Below are 27,033 nucleotides of genomic sequence, written 5' to 3'. Positions count from 1 at the left end.
ACATAAATACAGCTTATCTTTCCCCTTAACAGTACGCTAGTGCATTCAGTATTCTAATGGAAGTACCATCTGTTTTATATTTCTTATGAAAACAAAATTAAAAAAGGTAAAAATGATCACAAGACATGTACACCTTGAATTGCCGAGTATACAGAGCGATTCTAAACAAGGTGTAAAAAGCAGCGCTTTAGAATGATCATATTGTTTAAGAAAAGCTGTATTAATGTAAACAAGCATGTCCAGCAAGTAGATGTTATCTTGGCCAAATTGAATTGAGATCACTCAATAGCTAATACGTACATTTCAATTACACGCTCATAAAGGTTTCTTGTGAAACAGGTTTGACGATTTTCCATGATTGAACCATAACATGTTAAACCAATGGTAATTCCACATTTTCACATGACAATAAGGATTAATATTACCATATTTTCTAATTCATGTAATGAAATACAAGAGAAATAGTGAGTGGGTGGTGTCACCGGCCCCTTCATTTACATACCGACCAGGAAATGCACATATTAACTTTTATTTAATCAAGCGAAACTTACACTTTCATAACTAACCGAATCCCTGTTTAGTCTGATAGCAGTTGATTTAGATGAAAGAATATGTTCTACTAGGAAGGTTTTAAGTGTCATGTTTTTGTTGCCATATATCTGTTTCCGACCTTAGTGAAAAACACAAATTTTAGCACAGGGTTAAACGATTGATAATTCACCCAAGCTATTATTAAAAGGAAGTGGTAACGTAGATTTGACACATGTTTGAATACTTTTGAACTTCGAAGTTTAGCTTGGCACTGCAAACGGAAGAGCGGAGACCCCAACACACATGGCCCTATTTATGTTGCACGGGGACAAATCGAGAAAATGTCATAATTTCAACATTGCTTCACCAAAATAAAAATACGCATCAGTCTAATTCAAATGGTTATTACCAATATGCAAATGGTTTTTTTTTGTTTAAAAATAATCTTTATCATTCATTCACTTCAAATGGAATTCTTACATACCTGATCTAGAAAATATCATAAATAACAATACAAAAATGGCAACTGTGAATCCACAAGATCAAATAACATAAAAGACAACAGGAAAATAATCATGCAGATAAATTGTTCAGGACAGAGACATAATCCAAAATCATACAAAATATAAAATTTTCAGCGACTACTCTATGCAGCTAAAGCAATTAGAAAATATGACATAACTTTAACAGCTACAGTCAGTCCGCAAGCCCCTGTGTTAATGAGCAAATGAGCAAGATTTATCCAAGTCCTCTCGTGGCTGAATTCATGTCCCTGCAAAATCTCGTGAATTGTGAGACTTTCTTTCTCAAAGAATTTAACCACTTTCTTCTTGAGTAATATTGATTATTTTTGTATTATAGGCAAGAGTAAATGTTACTCTTTTATATTGGTCATTTCTTTTGAATGAAATATTTTGATAAATAAGTGAATTTTTTACCTGAAAAGATGCATCAAACATAATTTTCTTCCTCTGTTTTCACTTGCAAATTGTGCAACATTTTGTGTTTTAGGCACCAACATTATTTATATCATCAGAAAGCTCAAACTCTATACCTTCTTACAATGTCACTCTTGATATGTGGCATCTTTTAGATGGGTCAGCAGCCAGCTTTTTCCATCAAGATGCAAGACGAGATTTCTGAAATTTCTGAGTAACATAAAATCGAGGGTTCTGATTGGCTGAATACTGTTTTCAAAACAAACAGGCGCGGGTAATTTGAAGAGATTACCACATGGTGAGTGTGACCTTGCAGAGGCCCAGTGTGGGGAACATTGGAATTTGCGTGGGTGTGTGTTCTCTATGACCAATCAGAGCGCAGTATTCTTGTTTTTGAGCTGCAAAATGTACTTGGCCTATGAAAAGCTGGCTGCTGACCCATCTGAAATACATCTTCTTATAAAAATTATATCATATTAAAGCTTAGATCTTCAGCTTTATCATGATCTAAAAATCATTTGTGCCCAAACAGAAATTAAGTGTGAAAACAACACCTTTTGTTGCATGAAAAAATTATTTTGTTTCATGTTTTAGATCAAAAGTTTTTCCTATATTACAACATTTTTTTAAAATCCAAACACATGACCTGAAAGAATTATTCTTCTTCTTTACAAAGATACCAAAAACATGAATTTTGGTCAATATTTAGGGCAGCAATGGCCGAATAAAAAGAGGTGTTTTGGTTCGCACCAAGCTCATTAACTATGCAAAAACCCTCTAGTCATGAATATCACTTGGATAAAAGAAGCTACTTTTTCAGGGCTTGCGGACTGACTGCTAAGTAAACTGAATGAATGTATTATTATGCGTTCTCCCTTCCTAGGATCCCCCCCCCCTCGTACATAATCAGACACTGAAGCTGAACAAACTAACACACTAATAACAAGGACAAACAGGAGAATAGACAGAACAGTCATACACATAAAGGAGAGAGAGAGAGAGAGAGAGAGAGAGAGAGAGAGAGTGAGAGCGAGACAGAGGAAAAAAGGAAACAAACAAATGACAGAAAAGGTAACAACAACGAACATTTGGGGATAATGCGATATCTATTGCGATCGCGATCCAAACAGTCGCAATATTAGAGCCCACCCCCCAAAAAAGTTGATTTGTGTAAAAAGAGAAAATTCGAACAAGCATTACACTGAATGTCCCTTCGCTCCGCGAGATGGGAGTACCTTAATGACGTCATTGGTCCAAGCCTAAGAGAAAAACCAAAAGCCTTTTATCAATATGTTAAAAGACTTAGGCAAGACTCCACAGGTATTCAGCAACTCCTTTCTGAAGGATGCCTGAAATCTTGCAGCCAAGAAAAGGCAGACATCCTTAGTCGTCAGTTTGAATCGGTTTTCACTACAGAACCGGACAATGTCCTTCTGCCTAACATCCTTCCTTCTCGATATTCATCAATGGAAGACATTTCAGTCCATGTCAATGGTGTTGAGAAGCTTCTGAGGGGACTAGATGCATCCAAAGCCACTGGTCCGGATAACATCCCAGCCATCCTTTTGAAAGAGACGGCCTCAGAAGTAAGTCCTATTCTCACCTTCATCTTCAACCAATCATTGAAATCTGGAGTTCTTCCAAAGGATTGGGAAAAAGCGCATATAGCTCCGGTCTTCAAGAAAGGCGACAAGACGTTAGCTGAAAATTACCGTCCTATCTCTTTAACCAGTATAATCTCCAAGACACTGGAGCACATAGTTGTGTCGTCAGTGATGAAGCACCTTGACTCTCACTCCATCTCCATAAATGAGGGAACTGATGACATCACCCAATCACTATTTCTTTTGTATTTTATTTATTATAGAATATGAAATATAACTCCTCATTGTCATATAAAACAAAGTTTTATTTCTCCCTGCACATGTGGAATTACCAATTTTTTAAATACATTTTGTGGTTCAGTCTATTTGGTTCTTCTTTGCAAATCTGTAAAAAAATGAAATGTTGTATAATTTAAACAATAAAAAACAAAATGAATAGTGAGTGAGGGACATCATCGACCCATTCATTTGCATATCACTGAGTTGTGCATATAACCATAAACTGCTTTTGTGAAACATAAGTTAAACTCTGAAATGTCATAACTTTCTTGTTTTAAATCCGTTATTAATGAAATTTGACCTTTAGGGGCGTGTGAAAGTCGCCAGAGACTATGGCAAAACTTCCGTCGTGTTGTATTCATAGAGTTTCCTTTCCAGCTGATTTAGCTTTTATTTGTTACAACTTAGGGGACTTCCCCTGGCATGCCAGGTCTAGCTCAAAATAAGGACGTTGTACATTGTAGGCAACATATTTCTTTTAAAACAAAATAAAACTTTTGAAATAAGATAGCTTGTGCGAAAACAGAAAAATCTAAGAAACAAATCAACGAAAGCTTGAGAAAAATTTGATAAATAACAAAGAAAGTTATGAGCATTTGAAGTTTAGATCATTATTGTAATGTAGATCTACCGATTGGCAATGCGACAAAGATGTGCGATGACACATGTGAACAACTTTGCCATCACTTTTGTATAATCATATTTCACTGACATTGCCTCTTTTATCACATTTATCAGTAGATCATGTATTCTTTCTATAGGAGGGCATGTAATACAGATTAAAAAAAAAATACAATTTGGGTTAAGAGTTTGTATCAGCATAAGGTAGAGGAAAAAGAGACATTCTGGGGGCAATTTACAGTTCATCAAAGGGAAAGTTGTTCCCATGTGATATCACACATCTTTGTCGCATTGCCATCGAGAGGATCTCCATGGTATAAGTGATCGCAATATCCAAATGCTTATAACTTTTTGGTTATTTTGCCCGATTTTTCAAACTTTCTTTGATCTTATTCTTTTTTCTACACAATCCCACTCACTTGTTCCAAAGGTTTCATTCCCCTTTAAGGGAAATGTGCCATGTACTTCCATGTATAAACATTATCTAAATTCCAGCCAGATTGACTCCTCCCTTCGACTCTCATATTAATTCATTCAACATTCAGTTCGTGAAAAAAAAATTAACTTGGCATGTTTTTTGTTTTATTATTACTTACGACTGGTAATTATACATTGATTGCTCACATTGCTGTCATCGGCTTAATGATATAAGAATTATTTCAGGGAGCCTCTGTAATAATTTGAGGCATTACAAAAGACAAGTTAATGGATAGAGAATCCACGTCAAAAAAAACTTTTGGCAAATAAATCATGAATAAATGATAAATGAATAATTATAATATTTGTACGGCGCTTAATACGGGTGTTTCAAAGCGCTCAAACAATTCAATATCGGATTAAATACTGGTATTTCCACCTACAGGCAATATACCTTGGTATCGTCATCTATGCTCCTGCCCTTGCCTTAAACCAAGGTAAGTATGTCCAAATGTTACCCTTATATCAACTTCTTTGAAGGGGATGCTCGTTGGAAAAGCTAGTTTCCGCCATCTTTGGTACCTGATCATCAGCTAAATCTCTTTTAAAAAAATGAAAAGGGACGGGGAACCGATGGACGATTGAATTTCTTTAAATCTGTTGAGAGCATTGGCGGCGGAAGCCAACAAATTTAGGGGGGACCACCAAACAATTTTTTGACAAGCAAAAAAAAAAGGAAAAAAAGGTTATCAACCACAAATTATAGGGGGGACGCAGGAAAAAAAATTGACTAGCAAAAAAAAAAAGGTTACCAACAAAAAATTTAGGGGGGGGGGATCGTCCCCCCACCTAAAATTTAGGGGGGCACGTCCCCCCCCCCGCTTTCGCCGCCTATGGTTGAGAGTCAACTTTAGGCCTCAATGATGCTTTAGAAGAAAAGAGGCAAAAAGAGGGAAACTAATGTAATTTTTTTTGTGATCAGGATACCAAAACTTAACATAAAAGCATCCTTTCCCATTTTGTCATGATTATTGTCTGGATTTCCAAATGATCAAAAATTTAACAATTTTCATTTATGATGATGATGATGAGCATAATTTGCATAGTGCCATTTTTCTTTAACTCCCCACTATGTCAGAAAATTACCTGCACATGTGCTGGGAAAGATCGTTCTGTAGTTCAGACATATAAGGTTTCGATATTTTTACGATCACGAAGTTAGAGTTGTAAAGAAATAATTTGTATACCTTCTTGAAGCCCCCTATTCATTGTTTTTATTTTGATGAATTTCCCAAAAAAAAATTGTGTGCCGACGTTAAGACTAATCATTGGAATATTTCTTTCCAGTGAGCGGTTTGCATCTGTGGGGATCCGTTTTGGCGATAGGCATTGTCTGTACATTCTACACCACTATCGTAAGTATTATCATTGATAACCACATATATAGTAATATTCCCGGACTTTTATGGGTCTTTCGATACAATCAAGAATGACATCCCTGTATATAGATACTTAAGCTTTCAATCTACGGTGAAAATCTAAGGGAAAGTCTTAGAATGGTGCAATCATTACTATTCAAGAAGAAAACAATATAATTATGTAAATAAATATGCCAGCGTTACGATCTAAAAGTTGTGGCATTCCACAGAGCAGCCTCCTTGATTACTCCAGCTATTATTTAATCATATTGTTATTCATATCTATGGATATTTAATTCTTCTATTACGTCATATTGTATAGAATATTCGTTTGTAAACTTTACAGTGCCAGATTCGATAAATCGAATTGCAATCTTAAGATTAGGATTATTACCTTGTAGATACATAGGCCTACCACATAAGATACATTAAACAAATTCAGAACGAAAATCACTGTAACATTAATCACCATCATCTATTTTGCAGACACAGACCCTGATTGAAACTTTGATCGTCAAATGAATCTTCACACAACATGCACAAGACTATAGCGCATAAACAAACTTGCTGTTTTTTCGTAAAAAGTCACGTAGCGTCGCGATATAATAATACCCGTATATCGCGAAATTGGTCTCCAAAATTGCGCGAGACTTAAAAAAAAAATAAAAAAAAAATTTTTGCGGCGCTATCTTCGGAAATATCGCACAAAGCATTAAGGGGGAGGGGGGGGGGGGCATCATGGCCCCCAGTCCTTTTAGGGTTAACTGGAGTGAAGGGCCTGAAAAGCAGACTTTATCATTAATAATCGTTGATCATCATTGCAGTATTATCAATCCCTCAGAATAACAATTTACCCTTTTCAATGATCTAAATTTGTAAAAGGGTGGAATGAAAGCTGTACTATGGACCGATACATTTCAAGTGACTGTCATGATGGCCGGATTCCTCGCTGTCATCATCGCTGGTTCCATGAACTTGAATGGATTCAGCGAGGCTTGGCGGATCGCCGGAGAGGGCGGGCGACTTGATATTTGGGAGTGAGTCCGTATAGCTCTATTGCTTGTTGTCTTTTTCATGTGTACTGATGTTACATATTTCGTATATTGATTTTACCGCATATTTTGTGGATTAAATATATCTTGTTAGCTTTGATGCTTTACTAACTAAAGAGAAACATGAATATGCCCAGGAGACCTAAAATAATTAAGCACCTCTTGATGACATATATTCGTTACTCTTTAACATAAAAAAAGACCTAAATGTAAAAGAAAGGCATAATTAGGTCAATGCTCACGTAAAAAGTTAAGAAAACAAGTAAGTCAATGACTTCAATCACTTCCTTTCTCCCTAGCTTCAATCCAGACCCAACTGTACGCCATACTTTCTGGACAGTTGTTGTTGGAGGAACATTCTTCTGGGGCACTCTATATGCTGTCAACCAGTCACAAGTTCAGAGATACCTGACGTGTGGATCGGAAAAGACTGCTTTACTGTAGGTATATCTTAATTGATTTTAGCCGGTCGGGTTAATGTTGACAACCAATAAATAATTTCATAATTTGCATAATCATTAAGCCTATCTTGCACTTGTTTGAATTGTCTATCATGTCTATTGCGTCTATTTAATCACTTGAATATCAGATAAGATACAAATTATATATAAACATTTGACTAAATCGAAAGGATGATATCAAGCACTGAATTAGTACAGTACAGAAGAGTCATTGGTTTGTGGTCAATCATGTTCATTGTATTATGACTTTCTAAAATGGTCCATATCAATTCGGATTCCCATTTTCCTTCGATTCCTTCGTTATCATGCGAATGCTGTATTATCTTACATGATGTGAGATCAACGCATTAGGAAAAGTTTTCGGAATGTTGACTTGCTTCCAAGAGAAATTCACGTATAGTCATGGCTTTATTGTAATTTGTAACAGGTCTCTGTTCATTGCTATTGTTGGCATGATCATCGTGGTGACAGCAGCGTGTATTTCTGGAATCGTTATGTACGCTAACTTCGCTGATTGTGACCCTCTGACGATGGGATATGTATCCAAATCAGATCAGGTAAGTAGAGGTCAAAAGATTTTCTTCGCTTGCCGCGGCAATTGCTTCTGTCCTCATTTCTCGAAGATGTAGGGTTATGGTTTTAATTGTACTTTTTTAATGTTCAGCATAACTTAAGTACGTTATGCCAAGTTTCATGTTGACCTCATGTACTTTCCATATGAACACTTTTACAGGAACCCTTTTTTTTTAATAGGGAATCATTAGTGAATGATTTTTCCCCTAGGATTGTTGGTTTGTGATTTTTTTACCTCTGCCATCATGTTACTCTAATTCAGATGAGACGTTGATATAAGGAAACTAACCCCCCCCCCAAGTTAACGTATAGGACCTGACCCACGAACTTCCTAATCCAGTGCCAAACACTTCACCTCCCCTGATGAGGGCGAGTGAGGATTGGTGGATTATCACTGGGTTAACACATGAAATTTGTGAGTCAGGCCCTCTACGTTAACTTTCCGGAAAATAATTTCCCCTTTATACAATAAACTTCCAATCAGGAGTAGCTGTTATAGTATACATTCATGACAATGGATGGGCTTTAAAAAGATCGGGGGGGGGGGGGGGCGGTGGACCTCTGTAGCTCTTTGTCAAAGCAGAACGACTAGTCACCACTGGGACACTCATAACGGCCACTGCTATAATGTTACTTTCTTATTCTTCTTCTTTTGTTTTTAGCTCATGCCTTATTTTGTGATGTACCTTTTTGGCAAGATGCCTGGATTACCTGGTCTGTTTACCTCAGCCGTATTCAGTGCTGCCCTCAGGTACGCCAATTGGATATAAGATTTTCTTTAAAAAGGAGATTAAAACACTCGGGGAAAACAGATTTCTAGCAAGAAGGATTGTACAGAGAATCGATCAGAACGTCTTTCATCAAAACGGAACGACAAATTTATGAAAGTTTGAAATGTCTAGTTTCATTGCCTATGGTAATCCCCCAGTTCGTAATATTACTTGAAGGTGACATATTTTAGCAGTACAATACAAAAGTTTCGATATAGTGTGTCCTATTGTCTAGGTTACTACATTTTACTTCAGAAATGCCTATTCCATGATGATAAAACGATGTATACCAGACAATACCAGTTTCTTGATTTATATAATATCAATAATTATGTAAGACATGTGCATAACCCGATCGAAGACTTATCCAGAAATACCTGAACTTCAACATGTTGAAGGTGCACTAAAATGATAGTAAGCCATGATGTAAACTTCACAATGTATTAAGACGTGATGTCGAATCCGTGGATAAGCTGCTCATGAAAATTTTACAGCTGTAAAATTCGATAGATTTTTTGCATTATTGTTATTTTATTAAATGATTTCACTTACCATTAACTTTATTATTTTGGACCCATTCCATCTTTCATTGACAAACTGTAGTACAGTGTCTTCTGGAGTGAACTCACTGGCTGCTGTGGTAGGAGAGGACATTGTGAAATCAATCTGGCCCAAAATGAATGAAAGAACTTACACATGGATAACCAAAGGACTTGGTAAATGCATGCAAAAAGAAAAATACAGAACAATGTTAATAATCTTTTTAAGCAGAAGAAATGTCTCCACTTCTCCTCACTCCCCTATTCCATCTCTCCTATTTCTTTCTATCTATTCATTCTCGGTTAAATGTCGTTCGATGTTATTTAATGAAATGCCAAATACATTTATGTCAAAATAATATTCTGAATAACAAAACATGATTACATGATTTTGACCAACTTTTGATAAACCATATCTTTCTAGTTAAATACTTACAAACAGTGGGAATGCCTACCGTAATGAAAAACGGAACAATTAAATAATAATTGTATTCAAGATTTTGTTGATACGATATTGATCAGATCCAATGCAATCATGACAGTGCAATGCGACAGTGTGCCTTTTCTCTGAACAAATTTCAGCCCAAGTGCCGCATCTTAATGATGGTCATTATTGCATTTGTCATGATTGTATTCACTTTGACCATTATCGTACTCATTAAAATTCAAACACAATTCTTGAACCATGTTAGCTGATTAAGGAATTACGTTCACCATTTGACTTGCTAATGTCGCTCATGAAAAAATGAGCACGATGTGTTTCACGGATACATTTTAACCACATAAATGTAAAGGACGCGAACATTAGTTCTAGTTAGCTATAAAAATCATAACCTTTCATTACAGAGTGGCCAAGTCCGTCACACTACGAATCAAAATGACTGATTTTCTGAGTCTGCCCGACGACGCAGTGACTGCAGTATCATTGCCAACTCTGACTGACTGACAATTTTTTTCTCTCTCTCTATTCAAACAGCTCTTTTCTTTGGATTACTAAGCATTGCGATGGCCTTTGTTTCTTCACAACTTGGCAGTGTTCTCGGTGTATGTAATAGTATATTATATCTAAATATCGTCATAAGTTTCAGCGATATATCCGTAACTAAATGCAGAATGCAGATAATCTATTTAATCGTTACCGGTTGGTCGAGGATTTTGTTTGGTTGGTTGCCGGATGGACTTGGCAACACATATTGGACTAGTTTTTTTTCTCAATATATAATAATAATATAGGGTATTTATATTGCGCACATATCCACCTTGTTAGGTGCTCAAGGCGCTCCTATATTACCCGGCTAAGCTAGGCGTTCATAGCGCACACAGCTTTTTAAGGAATTACTTCCTACCGGTACCCATTTACCTCACCTGGGTAGAGTGCAGCACACTGTGGATCAGTTTCTTGATGAAGGAAATTACGCCATGGCTGGGATTCGAACCCACGACCCTCTGTTTCAAAGTCCGAAGACTAATCCACTGGGCCACAACGCTCCATATAGGTTGCATGGCCAATATTTGAACTAACTGGTCAATTATTGAATGGAGTTTATCCTTAATTTCACTTTGCCATTGAAAACACATTCTTGTTGAGACTATGATCCACTCTACCACGTTCGTCCATACAGTATCATTTAGTAGCTATTCATTGTTTTCATGTTCGACTATATTGCTTATTCTCTGCTTATGTAACATTGAAGTTCTCACAATATATGCAACTCCATCTCCATAGGCTTGACTATCTGATAATAACATAAAGTTGTTTAATTAAATACATTAACACTTCATATTGACTGGATATTATAATTGCACATGGAAACAAACACTCTTTATTATTAAGTTCTATGTTTTAATAAGTAATGCATCTAAACATATATTGCCATTTTATCTGATTTTATTTTTGTATATATATTTGTAAACCCCGACTAGTGAGGAGAGCTTCATAACAGAAACTAGTTTTTCTTTTAGTCATCCTCAGGCACTAGTCGGTGGTAATTTATTCCTCTTGTATATATTCTTATTGTCTTTTGCCTGGAAATAAAATAAATAAAAAATAAATTTTCGATACCAAAGAATATACATATTCACATATATTATATTAACTTTTGAAAATAATTGTTATTTGAAGAAACATGAATTATCATGATAATACCGATTACTCTCGTTCTTTTTTATTCTTTTTTTTTTTAATAATGCTTTTAGTAATATTTTCTCTTATAATATTTCCCCCCACTGAATACAGGCAGCTTTCAGTGTATTTGGAATGATAGGGGGCCCTCTTCTTGGCCTATACACATCAGGAATGCTCTTTCCTTGGATAAACTCTGCAGTAAGTAGAGTAAAAATTTCAAGTACAAACAGGAACAGGCCATTTCCTCCAAAAACCAACGTCATGAGAAATACCCTTTCCAAAGTGCTAATAACATCTCCAGCACGAGGCCGATACTTTGTTTTAAACATGGACCCTACTAGAGCCCATGCTTTAAATGAGTGAATCCTTAGGTTGAAGTATTGCCGTTGACATGAAAACAAAGTTTCTTCAAATTTATGGTTATAACCTTACCCTTATTTTACAACGAGGCATCGCGTGGCGAGTGCATATTCTAATAGTCTTCTTGCCTTCATCAGATTAACTGTTTAATATCTAGCGATTAGTCTAAGGGTTCATTGAAAATATGAGCTATAGAATATCTAGAGAGACAATATACAATGCCGTAGAGATGTATGGGTGCAGTAAAATTAATTTCAAGCAATTATTGTTGTCTGTTCAATTTTGGTATGTTTTTCATAATTATATACATATAATATTGGTCATTCTGTTGTATTTCCCTTTTATTACCGAATATTGCTGTTTTCATTTAATGACATGTATGCATTTAGGAGTGTGTGTGTGTGTGTGAAATGTTTTTTTTAGGAACTTGGTATTAAAAAATGAATAAAATGTAACATGTCTGGGTGGACACTTGAAAACAATGGGTATCCACAATCGTATTCCACTTTTCTTCTTTCTCACGAAGGGGGCGTTCGTCGGCACCTTGTTTGGATTGACATGGTCTCTCTGGATTGGTATTGGAGCACAGATCTACCCGCCCTCATCGGTGAAACCACCGTTAAGCATAGATGGATGTAACGTTACTATGGAAACCATGACAACAGCTATGTTCGATAACTTGATGAATTCTTCGACAATGGAACCACCAGTGGAAAGGTACGGAACTGTTACTGTATGTTCTAATAACCTATTTCAAACCTTTCGTCTAGCTGCAAGTTGAACTCATGCCATCTCCGTTATTATTCGATTTGAATTTTTGTTGTTGAACGAACGGAAATCTAAATGCAATTTATGTAGCTATAGAATATGTAATATGGAGTACACCCTAAAACATATTAAACCATCAACTTGGTTGTGCATTTCGTTTTCACCAACACCACCACCACGCTATCATCATGATCATCGTCATCATCATCATCACCATCATCATCACCATCATCACAATCACTACCATTATAATTAAAGTCATCAGCATCATCACCATCATCACAATCAGTACCATTATAATTAAAGTCATCATCATCATCATCATCATCATCATCATCATCATCATCATCATCATCATCACAATCAGTACCATTATAATTAAAGTCATCATCATCACCATCATCATCATCATCATCATCATCACCATCATCACAATCAGTACCATTATAATTAAAGTCATCATCATCACCATCATCATCATCATCATCACAATCAGTACCATTATAATTAAAGTCATCATCATCACCATCATCATCATCATCATCATCATCATCACCATCATCACACTCAGTACCATTATAATTAAAGTCATCATCATCATCATCATCATCATCATCATCATCATCATCATCATGATCAGTACCATTATAATTAAAGTCATCATCATCATCATCATCATCATCACAATCAGTACCATTATAATTAAAGTCATCATCATCACCATCATCATCATCATCATCACCATCATCACAATCAGTACCATTATAATTAAAGTCATCATCATCATCATCATCATCATCATCATCATCACAATCAGTACCATTATAATTAAAGTCATCATCATCACCATCATCATCATCATCATCATCATCATCACCATCATCACACTCAGTACCATTATAATTAAAGTCATCATCATCATCATCATCATCATCATCATCATCATCATCATCATCACAATCAGTACCATTATAATTAAAGTCATCATCATCACCATCATCATCATCATCATCATCACAATCAGTACCATTATAATTAAAGTCATCATCATCACCATCATCATCATCGTCATCATCATCATCATCATCACAATCAGTACCATTATAATTAAAGTCATCATCATCATCATCACAATCAGTACCATTATAATTAAAGTCATCATCATCACCATCATCATCATCATCATCATCATCATCACCATCATCACAATCAGTACCATTATAATTAAAGTCATCATCATCACCATCATCATCATCATCATCACCATCATCACAATCAGTACCATTATAGTTAAAGTCATCATCATCATCATCATCATCATCACAATCAGTACCATTATAATTAAAGTCATCATCATCACCATCATCATCATCATCATCACCATCATCACAATCAGTACCATTATAATTAAAGTCATCATCATCATCATCATCATCATCATCATCATCATCATCATCCCAATCAGTACCATTATAATTAAAGTCATCATCATCACCATCATCATCATCATCATCATCATCATCATCACCATCATCACAATCAGTACCATTATAATTAAAGTCATCATCATCATGATCATCATCATCATCATCATCATCATCATCATCATCATCATCATCATCATCATAGAAGAATAGTGGTATTTTGTTAATACCGCTGAAATGTGCCATCCTTCATATTTTATATGATCTATTCGATTTGTTAAATTTGAGCATGTATATATTGTATTCTCTTTATATGGAAATAAATACAAACAAACAAACAAACAAATATTCATCCTCATTTTCATCATTATTATCACCATCATTTTCACCCGCATCATCATCATCATCATCATCATGATCATCATTCCTCATCATCATCATCGTCATCGTCACCATCATCATCGTCATCCGTTATGAACATCCTTATTACTATCATTTTTTGTCGTTATTAATTGTTCAATCTTTCATGTTTTCAATCCCCTTTACATCTCTTTCCATCGTATACCGCTCTTCAATATTTTTCAGACCAGCCATAGCCAGTCTATATTCATTGTCATACGCCTGGTACAGCTGTGCAGCTATGCTCATGACCATCTTCTGGGCCTTCGTTTTCAGCTTTATTACGGGTAACTCAATCATACGTCTATTTTATTTTGAAAATATGGGTTTGTAATTTTTTTTTAATCAGCCCAAGTCGATATTTCATCCCAATATTAATCTTAAATATTTATCAGGTTTTTACGGTATTCGCACTTTTTACTAGCCGAGCCTCTCAATAATAATTATTGACCCGTTAATTAAGTTACTAAAGGCATCATAGTATAGCTGTCATCCATTACTTTATTAGTTATGCACTAGAAAAAGTAGAATATCTTAGATTCGTGTATTTTCATCTATTTCCGATTACTTTTGTATCACCTGCATAGCAGAGTGAGACTATAGGCGCCGCTTTTCCGACGGCGGCGGCGGCGTCAACACCAAATCATAACCGAAGGTTAAGTTTTTGAAATGACAGCATAACTTAGAAAGTATATAAACCTAGTTCATGAAACTTGGCCATAAGGTTAATCAAGTATTACTGAACATCCTGCCTGAGATTTAGGTCACATGACCAAGGTCAAAGGTCATTCAGGGTCAATGAAATTAGACCATGTTGGGGGAATCAACATCAAAATCTTAACCTAAGGTTAAGTTTTTGAAATGTCATCATAACTTAGAAAATATATGGACCTAGTTCATGAAACTTGAACATTAGGTTAATCAAGTATTACTAAACATCCTGCTTGAGTTTCAGGTCACATGATCAAGGTCAAAGGTCAATGGACTTTGGCCATGTTGGGGGTATTTGTTGATTTACCATCATAACTCTGTAAGTATATTGGTATAGTTCATAAAAACTTAGAAATAAGAGTCATCAAGTATCACTGAACATCTCATGCGAGTTTCAGGTCACATGACCAAAGTCAAAGGTAATTTAAGGTCATTGAACTTTGGCCATCTTAGATGTAATTATTAGATTGCTGTAATAACTTTCAAGTTTATATATATAGTGTATAAAATGTGGATAGATTGGTAATCAAGTATCACTGACAAGTTTTAGGTCACATGAACAGGGTCAAAGGTCATTTAAGGTCAATGATTTTTGGCCATGTTGGGGGTATTTGTTGAATTACCATCTTATCTCTGTAAGTGTATTGATCTAGTTCATAAAACGTGGACATTAGAGTAACCAAGTATCACTGAACATCTTGTCGAGTTTCAGGCCACATGATCAAGGTCAAAGGTCAATGGACTTTGGCCATGTTGGGTGTATTTGAAGAGTTTAGTTGCAAAAGAGCTTAGGTCCACTTTGGACCATTCTGAGAAAAAACATGTTTTTATTTTCACTAACTGCAATATTCTTATGAGAAACTAAATTGTCATGATGTACTACCTTATCATGTGAACATAAAATTGGGTATAAAAGAAATCTAACTGTCTTCAATTTTTTTTCTATAAATTCTTTTAAAAATTATCATTGTGAACCTAAGCCCTTTTGCAAGTAAACTGAAATGAATCCAATCTATTTTGATTAAAAAAGTGATTTTTCTTTGCCACTTTTTTCACGTTTTCATGTAAATTTCAAATTTTCTTTGTTTTCATCAAAACGACAAAAAAATTAGAGGTTTAGAGACAGATAACAATAAAATTTATGAACAATGGACCTCACCCCTTTTGACAAATGAGCTCTTCAGAAGAGTTTGTTTGCAAAAGGGCTTAGGTCCACTCCAAGAAAATCTTTTTTTTTAATTCTGCTATATTGCATATTCTTATGCGAAACTAAATTTTCAAGATTCCCTACCATGACAACATAAAATTGGTAATAAAATAAATCTACCATTCTTCATTTTTTTAAATATTCTTTTCCAAAAAAAAAAATCGGTGTGGACCTAATCCCTTTTGCAACTAAACTAACATGGACCTAACCCCTTTTGAAAAAAAAAGGTAATATTTCTTTGCCATTTTTGATCACTTTTAAATAGGAATTTCAACTTTTCTTTGGTATCATCTTAGAGAGCTACTAAAAATATATACATAGAGACCCAAAAATCAAATTTGATGAAAAATGGACCTAACCCCTTTTGCAAGTGAGCTCTTCATTTGTTGAATTACCATCATAACTCTGTAAGTATATTGGTGTAGTTCATAAAACTTGGAAATAAGAGTCATCAAGTATCACTGAACATCTCATGCGAGTTTCAGGTCACATGACCAAAGTCAAACGTCATTGAACTTTGGCCATCTTAGAGGTAATTAGATTGCGGTCATAACTTTCAAGTTTATAGATAAAGTGTATAAAATGTGGATATAATGGTAATCAAGTATCACTGACAAGTTTTAGGTCACATGATCAAGGTCAAATGTCAATGAACGTAGTATTTTTTGTGAACAATTATTTTATAGCAGTTTTTAAAGTCAGCACTGCTGCTATATTGAATCGCGTGATGCAGGTGAGACCGCCAGAGGCATTCCACTTGTTTGTCACTATAGGCTCATATTGATTCTATTCAAACATCACTGTATAGAAAATGAAATTACTCAGTTTTGTAACATTATTTTTTCTCCACTCCATCTTATACAGGAGCAAATGACCCTCGAAACGTAAACCCTATGGTTATTAGCCCCATTGCAGATCGAATGTACTGCTGCTTGCCAGAATCTGTAAAGCGTCCTCTACGGTGCCATGTTGGAGAACTATACGAGGAGGAACCAAATTATCAAATGGATAAGGTAGAGCACATGGTCTTTAGTAACAATTTTGAATAATTATTCTTATAGACCTACATTTAAAATTATGGTTTAAAAAGGGCATTTTCATGAAGGCACCATTATTAATTTTTCAGAGCCACCTTTGTGAATTCGGGCCTATCTGTCTGCCTCCCTCCCAGTCACCCACACTCTCTCTACCGGTCAGCCTATTTCTTCACTCTCGCCTCCATCCTCTAATATGTCACTGTATTTTTGTGTGTGTGTGTGTGTCTTTGATAATGCATGTCGTCCCGTACTTCTGTCACCTTATTTCCACTTTTTGCTATCATTTCCTTTTTTTTCTTTAAAATAGTTTTCCTATTATATTTATGACATTTTACTTTCCCATTTTATAATATTGTATATTTGTACATTTGTACAATCGAATGATTTTCCACAGTTATTTAATTTTTATTACTTTGCCTTTTCTCAATTGCTTAATATAAACTATTTCTTCAACTCGCTATAGTGGATCCACGCTCTACAAGCAATGCTTTTTAGTGGATCCCCTCATTTCCATGTTTTTTTTACTATTTATACAAGCTTTTGTTATATAATTATGCTAAGGTAAAATTGATTTTGTACTCGTATTTTGATTTGTATCTGTATTTGATTTATATTTGTTATGGAAATGAAATAAACTTCTTGAACCTTGAATTAATAGGCCCATGTCTATAGCTAGGAAATATTTTGTCCAACTTTTTTTCTTTCAAATGTTAGTTACGAGTGTATATCATGTCTTGATGTAAACATTAGTCTTCGGACTACATCATTGTATTGTTTGTCCATCTTTTAATATCTAATACACTGAAATTGAATTGAACTCAACAAGATCCAGGCCCAATGTATTATACAGGTAAGTGATTTATCATCTTCTGCGCATTTAGATTGGCATTGATGAAATCACTTTTATACAAAGTTGTTTACAATATAAACCTTACAGTAGTTACTTGAACAATTTAAACAACTGTTTAAAATCTCAAACAAAGTCAAACTGTAATATTTAATTATCAATAGATTAAGCATACTGTAAGGTTTATTTAGTGTACAGTGTTATATAAAATTTCAAACAACGTTTTACTGGACTATACTAACAGATAGATAATGAACTACAAATGAATGAGCTTTTGTTAAATCATTACCTTGATCACTCATATTTTTATATCTTAATTAAATATCTCAAGTTCAGCATGTATTTATCTCTACTTTATCCTCCTCATACAGTTAAACCACTCATTTATATTATATACCTGTTCGTGCGTTGTTTTTCTGATATAATAAATGAAATAAAGAAAATGCTTTATATTTCAACATGTCCATGAAGTTTGCTGGTGAGGAAATGAAAGTGGCTTATTCCAATCCAGGCTACATTGGTCAGAATTCACCTACTTGTATTGGCTGCGCTCCAAGTCTTTTCCATGATGAGGTAATCCCGATGCTGATGTTGCTTCTGCTGATGATAATGGTGATGACGATAATTATGGTGATGATGATGATGGTGATGATGATGGTGATGATGATGATGATGGTGATGATGATGATGGTGAAGATGATGATGACGGTGAAGATGATGATAATGGTGGTGATGATGATGATGAGGATGATAGTGAAAAATGATAGATGAAAATGATTATATTGATGTTGTTGCAATAATCATTTTTATATTTCACAATATATCAAGGAAATGAACATTAGCATCGTCATTCTGATAAAGGCAGTTGACATCATCATTTATTTTATTGTTATGAAAGACCAAAGTCCACCCCACTAGCACGTTGCCACATGCAGACAATGTGCACATTAAGTGATTTTTTTTTTCTTTGTGCTCTACCAGCAAACTGTGATTTTGAATCAATAATGCCATTATGAGAATCGTCGTAAATTGAGATTTCTCACGCACTCTCATAAAACTTTGAATTCCACAACCGGTTTGATTAGACTCTAAACATCCTGGTGTCTATAATGGTAGAATCACAACCATCAGGATGTGTCCCTCATAGTTCATTGATCATAGTTGTAGAACTGAACAATGAAAATGAAACTCTGATAAGCATTTTCCCCCCTTTTTTTCTTTATCCTTTTCGCAGCACCAGACCGACACAAGCTCGAAAATATGATTTCAGCAGAAAAATACATTGTGCCATCGCATGCTGTGACAAATCCAGGGATAAATATCATTTCAGACGCATACTGTCTACCTGCTGCTAAATCATGTAAATAGGACATATCACTAAAAAAAGAACTTCTGTGTTCATACCAGTGCGTTTAATTCTCACTCCGTCTAATTGTTATTTAAACGAATGCCCCACAATTTCCACCACGTCTACTTATTGTGTGCTTTAAATTTGGATCATAAATAGTTCGTCTAATCATACATTGTGTAAGAACAAGTGGAAGAGTGGATTACACACAATGGATATAGCCTAATGGAAAATTTAAATGGACAAAATGGTTAATGGGCTGATATGCTAAGTTGGCGAATCGGTTGTAGACGAACTGGTATTAGACCAAATGGAAAGAAGACGAAGTGGGTGTGGGTCAAATTGCAATTTACTCCGATGGCAAGCGTTTAGCGCTAGATACTACATTGTAGAGTATAACCTTTGTCTAAATATGGTAAACTTATGATAAATGAAAATCATAAATTTATTTTATTGGTATCGATGGGAGACGAAAAGACATCAAAGGAAAGTGGTCCTTTATTCGACATCCATGTAAAAAAAATCTAGGAAAATAGCAGCTTATTACCGTGTTTACACGCTGCATCGATCGGCTCGCGGTGAGGACCCGAGAGAGTCGGTGCAGACTTGGCTCGCGGATTATCCTGCGTCGCGTTTACACGCTGCCCCAGCTCGTGGTGCAGAATCGACTCGTGGGGCAAAAACACAGATCAGTGGATTAGATTTAAATCATGAAACGCGCGCTCAGTGCCGGTGCAGACTCGGCTTCGTATTTACGCGAAGAAAAATTGCCTTGTCTGCATCGGCTCGCGGTTCTGAAGGTTTCCACTTTGGCGAGTTAACATCGCGAGTAATGGCGAGTTATGGAGAGTTGCCAAAATGCGGCACTCGCGATAACTCGCATAAAGCTCACCATGAAACTCGGGATAACTCGCGACAACTCGGCATGGCTCGGCGGAGCTCTTTCAAGCTCGGGACAACTCTCCTTGAAGTCGTGAGCAGTTTCAAAATTTTTGAACATGTTCAAAAATGTTGCTTACTCGCTGTAACTCGTGTTGAACTCACCTAAACTCGTCATATACTCTCAGTACTCGCAATAACTCGGAAGAAGCTCGAGATAAACTCGTCATAACTCGTAATAACTCGCCACATCTGAGTATACGCGAGTGCGTTCCGAGTTGTCAAGAGCGAGATACGAGCATTGCGATCGTTTTACGAGTCAAGTGGAGGTGCCCACGAGATAAGAGCGATTTTAGATCGAGCACCCCGAGTTACAGCGAGTTTCGTATGAGTTTATTCAGAGTGCGTTGCGAGTGCTCATTGACATGCCAGCTGAATGATAAATGTCCATGGATCTATATTTTTGCCATATATAAACCCCTCAAAAAAATTGAAAATCTGAGTTTGGCCATTAATTTCTCCCAACTCCCAATTTTACACAATGCATATTTGACATCATTTAAAAGATCATTTAATTATCTTTACAATGATACAATGCTTGTTATGATCATGCCATCACGAAAAGAACAGGATTCAAAGTGTTGGATGAAGTCTGAATTGAATAGCTGCAAAACGAGCCAAAAATTTTGAAATCTGATTTTGGCCATTAATTTCTTCCAACTCCAAATTTTACACAATGCATATTTGATATCATTCAAAAGATCAATTAGTTTCCTTTAAAATGATACCATGCTTGTTATGATCATGCCATGACGAAAAGAGCAGGATTCAAAAGTGTTGGATGAGGTCTGAATTGGAAAGCTGCAAAACGAGCAGAAATAGTCATGAAGGTTCCATACAGAACATGATTCTTTTGTCTGTGTCGATAGAGATAAAAATCCATTCAAATCAAGCCCCCGCTTCTTCATTTTTGTCTCACCTGCATAGCAGAGTGAGACTTTAGGCGCCGCTTTTCCGACAGCCGCACAGTGGGCCAGAATGGGTTGAAAGTGCGCCAAAAATATATTTCGAGTTATATTTTACTTTAACATGTTGATTAAGGGTAAGTTTGGGCGTAGAATTGACTGAACATAATTTAAAGCCGATGTGACGTCACCTTGATACAAAATTTTGATTGGCTACTTAAAACCTATCTGTGAAAAGACAAATTACGCTAAACAATGTGTGGTATATACATTTTGTGTTATGCATGTGCTACTGTCAGATTGACCAGAGTGAATGTTGGTTTATGTTTCTCACATGCCTAAAAAGTGTGTATAAGATGCCAACAATAATTTTATGGCATCAAAATGATCATTAATTAGATTTATAAAATCTGAAATATATTAACCGTGCTTTATCAAGCTGTGTTGACTTGTGTAAAACGCAGAGTATAAAAAACACCACGAACGTATCACTATGAGGAGGGTTTTTTTACTGAAATTATTATACAAGTAAGTTTTATATCTGGAAGAGTTGTGGGTATAGCCCTTATTTGCGTTAGCGACCTTTATTTTGTTTACATTATGCCCGGAATTCATGTCATTTTCATGGAATGAAGGGGAATCGTCCTCGCTGTGCAAAAGCGAACGGCAATAATGTACACCCATACGGTGCGCTACGACGACTGCGCGGCATAAACATGACCGTTTTTAACAGGTTTTTGGGGTGTTGTGTCAAGTAAAATCGGCTCTAACATGAAAACGGGCAAAAACGGGCAGCTAAATTTGGTATCGACTTAAAGCTTAGACATCGGGAAAAATGATGCTTATAGAATTTAGACGGAAATCCACGAAAATCTAAACGTTTCTAATGTAAATGCAAAAAACATGGATTTTCAGCCTATTTCGAGGAATAATCATCCTATAAACCCCCTGAAAGATGTCTTTTATCTACTTTGAACCCTTTCACACGAAAACAGAATATATCAGGATTATGTGGGAGCCATTTCAGATTCCTACATGAAAAACCTCATGTAAAATGGCCTGTTTTTCAACTAGGTTGTCACATACGTGACATTTCGCAAAATGTCACATTTTACGATTTGAGGTAGGAAATTAACAACCTTTATGCAAATTCCGGAATGAAATATTTTGCCGAAGTATTCTTCAAAGTGTTGTCTTTCAGCTGGGCATAACAAAAATTAAAAATCTGAAATTGCCCAAAATTACTTTTGGCGCACTTTTGTTTCGCCCCGGCCCACTGTGCGCCGCCGCCGGCATCCATCTTTGAGTGCCCAAAATGTGCATTTCCTTCACCTTGATCGTATGAAACTCTTATCACTCGTAACAAAATCTTGATAACTCGTTCAGAGCTCGCTTTAAGTCGTATAAAGGTCACTGCAACTCATACTAAGCTCGGTCTGACTCGTTTTGCGCTCGGTTCACTCGTACAGCAAGCGTAGTGAACTCGATGTTGAGTCTTTTGTCACTCAAGCAAATTCAAGATAAAATGTGAATTTTACGCGAGCTTGTGCGAGTTAAGGCCACCGCACACCTTACGACCCGACTGGTCGGCGACTGGCTTGCGACTGGGTGAGGGGAAATGAATCGCAAGGTAGTCAGAAGCCTCGACACCGCACACCTTGCGATCCGATTTGTGACTCACGCATGCGCTTTTTGCTTTTTGGCATAACAACAAAGAGAATGCGTTTACTACTGCGTATGCGCGTTGTTTATCATATACGCGTCGTGCAACTCTGCTGTCTGATTGGCTGGAATTTGGATTGAGCTTGCGATCCAGTCATAAGGATTCGACATGTCAAATCCTTCCGATTTTCCTTGCGACTTGTCTCTGACCGGTCTGCGACTCTGAAGCTGACATGCGCTGTGACGTCACATCTCCCCTCACTCAGTCGCAAGCCAGTCGGCGACTGGTCGGGTCGTAAGGTGTGCGGTGGCCTTAAAGGCGAGTTAGAGGTCGCGCAGCTCGCGTATTATATGACTCGCAACTCAAACTCGCCAAAGTGGAAACCTTACTATTTTGGCGGAGCAAAATTGCCATGTCTGCACCGCGAGCCGATGCAAGTTAATGGCGTTTACACGCATAAAAACTGCGAGTCTGCACCACGTTATTATGAGTGAAAATACCCGGAATTATTTAGTTACAAGAGAAAAAAATATGCCCACCTGGACGTAATTGATATCCAATTGATATCCGAAAAAAGAATGCCTTTCAATTTATACTGGTTGATCTCTTAATATAAATTCTGTATTTTTAATTTTTTTTAATTTGAAGAGGTTAATATGTACGTGAAGAGGTTGAATAGAAATATATCTTTGCTGTGAAAATATACATCAAGTCTGTTTATTATATTTGTATATGCAAGCACAGAATGTCAACAAAGCAAGTCTCAATTTATCGTAATGGACAAAAACAAAATGCTTGTTGATTATGTTGATTTTCTTAACAATTGTGAATAAAAGCGTGTTCTCTTGATCTAGGACACTATAAAACAATTAGCTATTTCACTTGCCACTTTATTTTGTCAAGTTGTTTGTGTGACTTTCTTTTATTGGCCATTGAAACTGACTCCATCATGCAAAGTGTTACTATCTATAGTTGTGAACAGAAGCAATTGCATTGTAGAGGGGCATTGCATGCTATTTGTGGCTCATTGGGATTCTGTAATTGAATCTGACTTTTTAAAAGTCAACTACGAAACTGATAATCCAATGTTGTGGTGCACTTATGTCAAATATCAATTATGATATCAATTGCATATGATAATAAAAAAAAAACACACCCTAGAAGGCCTATGCCATTTTTGTCTCACCTGCATAGCAGAGTGAGAATATAAGTGCCAGTCTTATTAAAATAAAAGATAATTTACTAGACGGAGTATTGAGTGGGAGTGTGTGGTTTATTAAAGGGGAATCCAGCCTTGGCCATAAAATGTTGTGTTGGTAAGGAGAAAAATAAATTAAAAAGAATGGCGAAAGTTTGAAAGAAATCGGACAAGCAATAAGAAAGTTATAGCTGCTTTAAAATTGAGATCACTAATAGTATGTAGATTTCAAAATTGGCAACTGGGTAGGTAAATTATGACAAGGGGCAAGGATTACTTTCCCATAGGCCATGTACTTTATTATCAGGGATTTGTGGTTTTCTCCTAAGCACCCATTCCCCTGGGGCAGTAATCTAAATATAATTTAGGTAGTATATTGTTTAATGTCCTCATGAAAAAAATATATAATTTGAAATAAAACTTTTGAGAAAAATGAAATTTTAGCCATAATATGTACTGGAGTACATGGAAGAGTAGTCCTTGCCTTACATCACCATGACATCCCATATGCGGCCAATTTGAAGTCTCCATGGGTATAGTGATAATCAATATTTACAACTTAAAAAAAACCATAACTTTCTTGTTGTTTCTCCAATATTGTTCAAACTTTCACCTATCAACTTGTCTGATTTTTCTTTTTCTTATAAATGTGGCAATAACAACTCTACTAAATCTTACATAACAAAACTCAATGGATGACCTTCTAATCCATTACATATCTGAGATTGTTGAACAGACCTCATTTGCTTTGCTTTCCCTTTACAGTATAAAAATATTAAATTGCCTTTCAACACTTGAATCATCTGCAAACTGAAAACCAATAAAATGATATTCGACACACAAATCATTTCTACTTGCATATAAGAAGATCCCATTAAACTTCAGTAATCATCCCAAAATACACATTACAAATCTTCATTATTAAGTAGTTTAAACAAAACACACATAAATCATTTGACATTGTATATTATTCTCCATAATATCCATTGAAAAGAGGTGAATGAGGCAAGCCTGCTAAAATAATAAAACACAGCAATATGATACTTTAAAAAGGGTAAATGAAGCTATGTTAAACTACAATCAAATTCTTATCCATGTAAAACAAAACACTCTCACTTTCAAATAATAAACTTGCCTGCATACATAATAAATCTTGCCTATCATTTGACATACAAACATATAATGCCCTGTTAAAGTAAAATACAATCAATATGCAGCCAGTAAGGGGGGGGGGGGTGGTACAATTTACTTGTAATGCATACCAGATTGATAATAAAACACCAATATCATATACATAACAGGTAGAATGATACACGATTGTTTAGTAAGAAATATTAAATCCAAATGAAATCAGGTTATGATATGCATCAATAAACAAATGTCTATAGTAAGCAATCAAAACATTAATGTGAGTCAAAATAGTAAGAACTAAAACGCATGAGGATTATATTTGCACCAATGATTACCTGTCAACAATATACTATCTAAACACTACTCCATAATTAAACTGTATGGTGTAAGCAATATAAACAATACATTTAAAGCGAAATGAACGTAGTTGCAGTAAAACACTGTAAAACCAAGGTAAAGTATTGATATATCATCGTGGATCTAGATCTGGTACAGTTACATTAACTGAACTTTGTGAAATCATAATATCTAGCTAAAAAACGATCACACTGAAGATCGCCAACACAGATAGGCACACGTGGGACAGTGTATTATTATTGCTGGAATAAAGACCCGACGGAAGTGACCGAATCCGCGCTTAGTTTGCTTATTTCTCAGCAATTACACAATTTCTTCCAGAATCCTTTGGCACATATTTTTTATTCATACAAACAGACACTTTGGTGATCATTATATTAAATTCTGTAAAAAGTCATTTTGAGATCGTTCCCAAAAATGGAATTTACCTTTAAATCAAACATGAGTTCTGCTAGACTGCTACCTCCCATTTCACACCAGCTGTCACTTTCAATTCCAATAACATTCCAGAAGTAATCTCATCTTAACTATACATCTTCAATCTTTCTCTTCATCCCATCTGCACTCCATAGGAACACAACATCAAAACCTGCAATCATTATTCATGATACATTCTTGCACCTTACCCTCTTTCCTAAAACAATCATTCCAGTCTATGCAACACTTCAAACAGTAATGCAGCACATTACTCAGCACTGTGATTTAACAATAAGCAAGCAATTTATCAAATGCACTAAATCACACATAAAAACAATGTAAAACTCACATCCTAAACTAAGCAGACATCCAAAACCTGCTTTAACCGTTAACTCAAAATAAAGTGTCAAAATACACTCACAAATAAAAGTAAATGAGAAAGCACATGTCATATATAATAAAAAATAAGCAAGGTTGACAAAGAAAAATACATAACATCAGGGTAAACAGCAGTTTAATGCAATACAACCTGAAAAATGTACATACAAAAAGTCAACACATAAAACATGTAAGATCCGGTCCTAATAAGCACATATCATACATGTATGATGCAGGGTAGATGGGGGCCCGAAAGGGATGTCTAGCAATGGGGCAGGGGAATACATGTTCAGGGCTTTTCGTTCAAGAGGGGAAAACTCCAGAGGGTGGTCATGGGCTGTGGTGAACGGGCAAGGCTGGATCCGGTAGTCATCATCTGCTGTTGGGATATCGGAGGTGATACCTGACTGAAAGATATGGGATACCGTATGGGGACTGAAACCTATATGGGTTGGGAAAGATTGGGAATTATGGGCGGGCTACCATCTTCGTGAGACATGGGTAGAGGCACCTTACTAGAACATTCAGGGATGTCAGGAGGGATGGGTTTGGGACTACTCAGATGAGGAATTGCAAATGGAGTAGGGGCTGGTAACATAGGTATGCCGTCATCAGT

General features: G+C 35.9%; 1 protein-coding gene across 1 annotated transcript; it reads left to right on the top strand.

The window, feature by feature from the left end:
• The first annotated feature begins 2,674 nt into the window (after positions 1–2,674).
• On the top strand, positions 2,675–23,805 carry LOC129281014 (sodium-coupled monocarboxylate transporter 1-like). The gene is made up of 16 exons (XM_064112145.1): positions 2,675–3,055; positions 4,836–4,887; positions 5,738–5,805; positions 6,691–6,845; positions 7,160–7,300; positions 7,749–7,878; positions 8,557–8,645; positions 9,268–9,380; positions 10,180–10,247; positions 11,440–11,526; positions 12,215–12,405; positions 14,466–14,566; positions 17,062–17,210; positions 18,553–18,654; positions 19,316–22,819; positions 23,236–23,805. Exons 1-15 carry the CDS (start codon positions 2,675–2,677, stop codon positions 19,343–19,345), a joined length of 1,857 nt encoding a protein of 618 aa, XP_063968215.1. The 3' UTR covers positions 19,346–22,819; positions 23,236–23,805.
• Positions 23,806–27,033: the final 3,228 nt, after the last annotated feature.

This window comes from Lytechinus pictus, chromosome 17, assembly GCF_037042905.1.
Source record: "Lytechinus pictus isolate F3 Inbred chromosome 17, Lp3.0, whole genome shotgun sequence".
Classification (NCBI taxonomy): Eukaryota; Metazoa; Echinodermata; class Echinoidea; order Temnopleuroida; family Toxopneustidae; genus Lytechinus; species Lytechinus pictus.
Note: the sequence above shows the minus strand (reverse complement) of the source record. Positions and strands in the feature narration are given on the sequence as shown.

Excerpts from the sequence above, each read along its gene's own strand:
- LOC129281014 (XM_064112145.1), top strand. The coding sequence starts at position 2,675 with ATGTCCCTTCGCTCCGCGAGATGGGAGTACCTTAATGACGTCATTGGT. Across the intron at positions 12,406-14,465 it reads ATGGAACCACCAGTGGAAAG|ACCAGCCATAGCCAGTCTAT; the intron begins GTACGGAACTGT and ends AATATTTTTCAG. Across the intron at positions 18,655-19,315 it reads CAAGTCTTTTCCATGATGAG|CACCAGACCGACACAAGCTC; the intron begins GTAATCCCGATG and ends TCCTTTTCGCAG.